Source organism: Lutra lutra, chromosome 10, assembly GCF_902655055.1.
Source record: "Lutra lutra chromosome 10, mLutLut1.2, whole genome shotgun sequence".
Lineage (NCBI taxonomy): Eukaryota > Metazoa > Chordata > Mammalia > Carnivora > Mustelidae > Lutra > Lutra lutra.
This window is the reverse complement of record NC_062287.1, coordinates 100,033,912-100,041,441: the sequence shown is the minus strand read 5'-3', so window position 1 is coordinate 100,041,441 and position 7,530 is coordinate 100,033,912. Positions and strand designations below refer to the sequence as shown.

General features: G+C 36.3%; 1 protein-coding gene across 1 annotated transcript; it reads right to left on the bottom strand.

The window, feature by feature from the left end:
• Positions 1 to 223: 223 nt before the first annotated feature.
• Positions 224 to 1,159, bottom strand: LOC125078563 (olfactory receptor 4P4-like). The gene has a single exon (XM_047691451.1). The coding sequence runs from the start codon at positions 1,157 to 1,159 to the stop codon at positions 224 to 226; it is 936 nt and encodes a 311-aa protein (XP_047547407.1).
• Positions 1,160 to 7,530: the final 6,371 nt, after the last annotated feature.

Genomic DNA, 7,530 nt, shown 5'->3' with positions numbered 1-7,530 from the left:
CGTCATTCCTTTAGCCTAGAATATTTTTAATATACTTATGTTCCTACCCAATCCCAGTTCCACTAGTAAAATTGTCACCTTACTCATAATTCCTCAGCTTGTCATCTCCAACATTCATTAAGTGAAAGATTTGGTTTCAGTGATCTGAATGATCAGGGCTCTCTGATTTTAAGTTCATTTTTGCTCCTGCCTGAAGTTTTTAGCATTTATTGAGTAGGACAAGTCAATTGTGTTTTTCTTCTGACAATATCCTTTGACACCAAACGCTTCTCATGGCTTTTATCATCTCTGTATTTCTCAGAGTATAGATTAGGGGATTGAACATAGGAGCAATGATGGTGTAAAATAGTGCAAATATTTTGTCCTCAGGGAAAGTGGTAGGAGGTCGAAGGTAGGCAAATATTGAAGGTCCAAAAAATAAGATGACCACAGTGATATGAGACCCACAGGTAGAGAGAGCTTTGAGTCTTCCCTCAGCTGAGAGATTTCTTAAACTCAGTAATATAACAACATAAGACCCAAACAAGAGAACAAAGGTTACTAAAGCAACCATTCCTGAATTGGCAACCACAAGGACACCAATGATGTAGGTATCAGGGCAGGCAACTTTCAGCAGAGGGAAGATATCACAAAAGTAGTGATTGATTTCATTGGGGCCACAGAAGGGCAACCCGATTATCAGAGAAAACTGAGAAGAAGAATGGAGAGCCCCGCCAGCCCACGCAGCCAAGACTAGGTGATGGCACCTTGTCCTGTTCATGATAAGCAGGTAGTGGAGAGGTTTGCAGATGGCAGCGTAGCGATCAAAGGCCATGACTGTAAGAATGAGGATTTCAATCATTCCCAGGAAGTGCAAGGCAAAGACCTGTAACATGCAGTTATCATAAGAGATGGTTTTTCTAGCCAGTAGCAGGTCACCAATCAGTTTGGGTGTCACACAGGAGGTGTAGCAAATGTCCATAAAGGATAAGTGGCTGAGGAAATAGTACATCGGTTGGTAACAAAGGTCACTGCATTGAACAGAGACAAGAATTAGGAGATTTCCCACCAAGACGGAAACATAACAAAATAAGAAGAAAACAAAGCAAAATTTTTGTATGTTCTGGTTATAAGAAAGTCCCAAAAGGATGAATTCTGAGATGTTTCTCTGACTTTCCATAAATTGTGGGTTATGCACAAATAACTGAGCATCTGAAAAAGAAAAAAAACTTGGATGAAAACATTGACAATATAAACACAATCATATAAAACCTACTAACAAAATATGAACCTAATTAAACAAATCACAATGGTTAATTTATAAATCAATATTATTACAGTTTTTCCCTTTAGGAATCATTACTGATTTGGGGATGATTTTTTAATCTTTTCAAATATTCTTTTATTTTGAAATACTAAAAAGTACTTTTGATTAAATTTTGAAAATATAATGATTTAAAAATTACTATTTTCTAGGAGGAAATTGTGCCACTGTTCTTTATAACATTTAAATAGTAGTGGCATTAATTTAATGCAGTATATTTATTTTACATATCATTTTCCATTGTGTTCTTTAGTCACAGCAGGCTTCTGTTCCAGGTAAAGTTCCAGTTCTCTACAAGTTATGGAACTTCCTCCTAAACTGGCTGGAGACAGAGGATGGAGGAAGGTAATTGCTTTTAAAAAAAGAGAAACAAAAACACGTCTGCTTAAATTGTGAGTTGGGTGATTATATTCTTTGAACTATAAAGGTGGGTGTGGGGTGTGTACTATTGATTGAGCTTGAGAAACCTATCGTGCTAGCTATGTTATAAGGCAAAAATAGTTGAAAATATTAAAAAAGTAGATTTCTTTTGTCAGTGAAATTTTGAAAAATAATTAGAAAAATATGTATATTTCTTTCTTTTTTTTTTTTTTTAAGATTTTATTTATTTATTTGACAGACAGAGATCACAAGTAGGCAGAGAGGCAGGCAGAGAGAGAGGAAGGGAAGCAGGCTCCCTGCTGAGAAGAGAGCCCTATGCGGGGCTCCATCCGAGGGCCCCGGGATCATGACCTGAGCCGAAGGCAGAGGCTTTAACCCACTGAGCCACCCAGGCGCCCCAAATATGTATATTTCTAACTTAAATTATAGTGTAAAAGAATGTTTTAAAGTTTTTTTTTTTTTTAATTTATATATTTGACAGACAGAGATCACAAGCAGGCAGAGAGGCAGGCAGAGAGAGAGGAGAGGAGGAAGCAGGCTCCCCGCTGAGCAGAGAGTTCCCTGTGGGGCTCGATCCCAGAGAAGACCAGAGCCAAAGGCAGAGGCTTTAACCCACTGAGCCACCCAGGCGTCCGAGTGTAAAAGAATGTTTTAAGGTAAACTCCATAGCAATTAAACTTCATAATGTAAATAAAGAAAGAAAAAGACACTAATGGAAATTGAAGACATTCTTGTGAGAGAAGGAACACAAGTAGTGAGGGGGAGAGGGAGAAGTAGACTTCCCGCCAAGCAGGGAGCCTGATGTGGGGCTCAATCCCAGGACCCTGAGATCATGAAGTGATTCGAAAACAGGAGCTTAACAACTGAGCCACCCAGGTGCCCCACTAGTCTCCCTTTTTAACATGAAAACATCAAGTCGTATCCTCAAAATTGTATACAAGTTATAGTTCTCCCATAATTTTTTAAAAGATTTTTTATTTATTTATTTGACAGAGAGAGAAATCACAAGCAGGCAGACAGGCAAGCAGAGAGAGGGATGCGGCGCTCTATCCCAGGACCCCGAGATCACGACCCAAGCTGAAGGCAGAGGCTTAACCCACTGAGCCACGCAGGTGCCCCTTAACACTTAATTTTAAATAAATAGACTTTTTCCATGCTACCAAAATTAAGTAAAAAAGCCAGTTTGTAATTTTGTAGTCTGCTTAACAGTCCTGTTCTTTCCTTATGAGTTACCACCAGCTTTGTAAAATGGCATTCTCTTATAGGTGAACCAGGGTAATTAAATTAATTAATAATTAGTATATTTGTATATACTAAATATATACATTTCTATTGATGTACTTAACATGTGCCTTATTACAAACTTACTTTACCTGATTCAGGTGAATCTAAAAAAATTGAAGAGATGCTAATTTCAAGGATGGGATTTTCTTCAAGATTGTAGGCTGGAAAGTCACTGGCAACCTAAAGATTTTATTATTTTTGCATGCATTTTTCAAAAACACAAATTCTGTTTATAATATACAATATAAACTAAATATTGCTTTTTTTTTAACTCTTGCTTAAATTTTAATGCACCACACCAGAAAGTATCATCCTTAAGATAACAGAATAAGTGTCAACTAGATCTAGTGAGCCTAAAACAGGAGGTTATAAGTGTGATTACCTGAGCATTAGTCGTGCATGGTCTTCAGGTTTTCAGTTAGTCAGGAAAATGTCTTGATCACACATATGCCCCCTTTAGTTACATAGTTTGCTAACCCTTCACTGGCATTTACATCTGAAAATGTGAGACTGGAAAGCACTGATTCAAACAAATCTCAGTAAATTCTCTAAAAATATCTATTATTATCACTTTCCTTGAATTTGTAGGAAGGAAAGTCCTATCCTTTTGCAAAGTGGGTGAAAATATAAATACCACTGCAAACTATCCTGATTCACAGAGAAATATGTGTCCACTTCACAAGAAAGTGATCTAAGATTTTAAATACAGATATAATTCCCTGACCCCCGTTCATACTTAGAAGTAAACAAGAGCATTTTGGATTGTCTGCTAAAGCATCCTACATATCTATGCCCTAGAATTCAGGTCTTTCAGGTGTATGCCTGCAAGTCATTTGCTCTCCAAGAGCCAAATACAGACTGAGAAGAGATCATAAGAACTTTTTGATTTTGAACTTTACAGGCATTGTTTTCCCAGAAGTAGTTCTTAAAAGATCCTCAGCAAAGAACACTAATCAATTGTCCAAGCCTCCTGCCTTAACCTCCTGGGAATTTTCAGGCTTTAAATTTATTTTCCACTTTTGCATTAGCCAAGCTCTGGGTACTGTGTCTCTAGCGGTCACTATTGTTATTCAGATCCAAAGTAGTTAAGAACTTCTGCCTTCTGGCTAATTTCTTCCTCTGAAAGCAGGAGGGAAAAGTATGTAACCCTATGAGAGCATTGGTTTGTTTTAGAGAAATCTCTGTTTCTACAGTGGAGAAGGTAAAAGAAAATCAGAGAGAGAAATTTCCAGAGTCCCAACAAGAGTCATTAACAAAAGAAACACGAGATGAATAACAATGAACAAGTCAATGACCTGTCACACCACTACTCTCCTGGACCACTAGCCATACCCAAATAGTAATTAACCTCATTGCTGCAATGAGGGATTGGATTGTTAAGAAGAAAAAAAAATAGCAAAATAAATTAAAAATTAAAAAAAAAATCCCCACTCTTATTTGTAGGTTGGAAAAGGACTCATAGATTTTGTTGAAAAATATTGGAGAAGATAACCAACTCTATTCTCATTACTACCAGGCACTTTCCTTTGTGTGGTTGCAGTGCTGCAAGGTACACAGACTCAGAATTGTGTGCACTGAAATTCAGGTGGCCTCCCTTCTTGGAAGGCAGCTATGCTCACCACTATATGACTAACGCAGGTGGCATACTTTCTTGAACAGAAAATCCATATATGTGTGTACTCATATGACTTCCGAAAATCAGTGTTTTATAGCATCCCATCTGGAACAGCTCACGTAGTAAATTAATCATAAATTTTATAAGCATTTTTAAATTCCTATATGTCAATCACTGTATTAATTATTTCAAGTGCATTATCTGATTTATTTATTAAAAATAACTTTCATGGGAATTATTGCCCTTATTCCTCAAAGGGAAAAGAAAAAAAAGAATCTTCTAGAGATTAAATAGCTTGCTCAAGATAACAGAGCTGGTTTCCAAAATAATAACAATATATCTGGTCTTCATAACTTTTGTAGAACTAAGAGGTATGGCAACATTACATAATGGTTGACAGTAGATAAATGGAAGGATATTATTGTGATGCTATTATACTATGCAATAAGTGGTATCATAAAAATGCTCAATTGATTCAAGGGCAGAAGAAGAAAATAGGAAAGAACAAATAGAATTAGTAAAAATTTATTACAAGATGATAGACTTACACTCCAACTTATCTATAATCACATTACATGGAAGTGGTGTAAGCAGTAAAATTAAAAGATCAAATAGGATACACAAACAAAACAAAGCAAAACAAAAACAAACAAAAAAAGCCACGCAATCTAACTATACTCTGGAAACAGAAAATTATGTATTTTACGTATGAAGATACAAATAATAGATTAGAGGTAAAGGGATGGAAAAGATAAACAATGCTAAGGCCAATGAAAGAGGGAAAGGCTTTTCAATTATCAGAGAAAATTTAAGAGCAAAAAATATTACCAATGATTAAAAAAAAAAATCATGTCATATGATAAAGAGGCCAACTAATCAAGAAGACATAACTACCTAAATGTTTATGGTCCTAATAACAGGGCCATCAATTCATAAAACAACTTATAGAATCTGAAGGAAAAACAGACAAATTCACAATATGGTTGAATATTTCAGAACACATCTATTAATAATTAATGGAAGAAGTAAAAAATAAGCAAAGATATTAGTAGACTTGAGCAAAACCATCAACTGGCTGGACTTGATTGTCTCTATGAAATACTCTATCTGACTCTAGCAGAATACATATTCTTGTCAAGTTAGCTCAGCGCATTGACTGGGTTGTGTCATTTTTCTGGTCCATCAAGTAAGTCTCAATAATAAAAGGACTCTAATCTTTCTAAGTATTTTCTTTGACCACAGTGGAATCAAATGAAAAATATTAGAAAGAAATCTAGAAGATTTCTAAATATCTGGAAATTACATAAGACACTTACTTCCTTTTTAAAGATTTATTTATTTATTTATTTGACAGAGATCACAAGTAGGCAGAGAAGCAGGCAGAGAGAGAGGGGGAAGCAGGCTCCCCATTGAGCAGAGAGCCTGATGTGGGGCTCAATCCCAGGACCCTGAGATCATGACCGGAGCTGAAGGCAGAGGCTTTAACTCACTGAGGCACCCAAGTGCCATGAGGCACTTACTTCTAAGTAACCTCTCGGATCAAAAAGTAATCAAAAGGGAAATTAGAAAGTAGCTTTATATGAATGAAAATGAAAACAAAATACATCAGACTTTGTGGGATCCTGCTAATGCAGAACTTGGAGGGAAATTTATTGCACTAAATATCTAGACTGGAAAAGAATAAAGCTTTCAGATTAATGTCCTCAGCCTCCAGCTTTAAATTAGAAAAGGAAGAGTGAGTTAAGCCAGTGTGAAAAGAATAAAGTAATGAAGATCAAAGTGAAAATCCATGAAAAACAAAAGAGAAAAATAATTAGGAAAATTGAAAGCAAAAACACCTATTTGAGAAATTCAATAATGTTGATAAACCTCTGGCCAGACTAAATGAGAGCAAAGGGAAAAAGACACAAATTACCAATATCAAGAATGAGAGAAATGACATCACTACAAATTTTGCAAATAATGAAAGATTAATGAGAGAACAGTATAAGCATTTTATGTGTAAAAATTCAACAATTTAGGGGCACCTGAGTGGTTCAGTTGTTTACGTGGCTACCTTCAGCTCAGGTCTTGATCCCAGGGTCCTGGGATCAAGCCCTGCATCAGGCTTCCTGCTCAGCGGAGAGCCTGTTTCTCCCTCTCCCTCTGCCTGCCACTCTGCCTGCTTGTGCTCTCTCTCTCTGTCAAATAAATAAATAAAATCTTTTTAAAAAATTAAAAAAAGAAAACTTCAACATCTTAGATGAAAATCTTTAAGATGGGCAAAAGATTTTGAAAAGACATTTTCCCAAAAGGCACTGCACTCTTTACACCAGTCAAGTAAGTGCATGAAAATCTGCTCAATATTACTAGCTATTTATGAAATGCAAATTAAAACTACAATGAAAAGCCAGTTCACACCTTGTAGTATGGCTAATAAGAAAATTTATATACGAAGAGTGGAAGAGAAGTGGGAGCACTCATAAACTTCCTGTGGGGATATAACTTTGAAAAGACAGTTTGGTAGTTTCTTAAAATGTGAAACATATAGCTGCCTATGTCCAACCATTCCACACCTAAGGATTTACCTGACAGAAGAGAAGCATATGGTTCACACAGAAACTTGTGCATGAATGTCCACAAGCAGGTTTGTTTGTAGTAGCCCAAACTAGAAATGAGCCAAATTCCCAAGAGCAGAACTGTGGAATTTGCAGGGTAGAATCCATGCAGCAATGAACAAAGAATGCACAACTGATTCGTGCAACGATATGGGTTAATCTCCAAATAATCATACGGAAAGAAGCTAGTGAACATAGGTTATATACCGCATGATAAATTTCTGTAAAAATCTAGAGAACACAAACTAATCTATAAGGACCCAAAGGAAATCACCAGGTATCAGGGAAAACTTTTCAGAGGGCTGGATACTCTCCCAGTCTTGATTATGGTGATGGAGTCACAGGTTTAT

What these genes read in the sequence shown, in the direction of transcription:
- LOC125078563 (XM_047691451.1), bottom strand. Translation starts at nt 1,159, where the DNA reads ATGGAAAGTCAGAGAAACATCTCAGAATTCATCCTTTTGGGACTTTCT.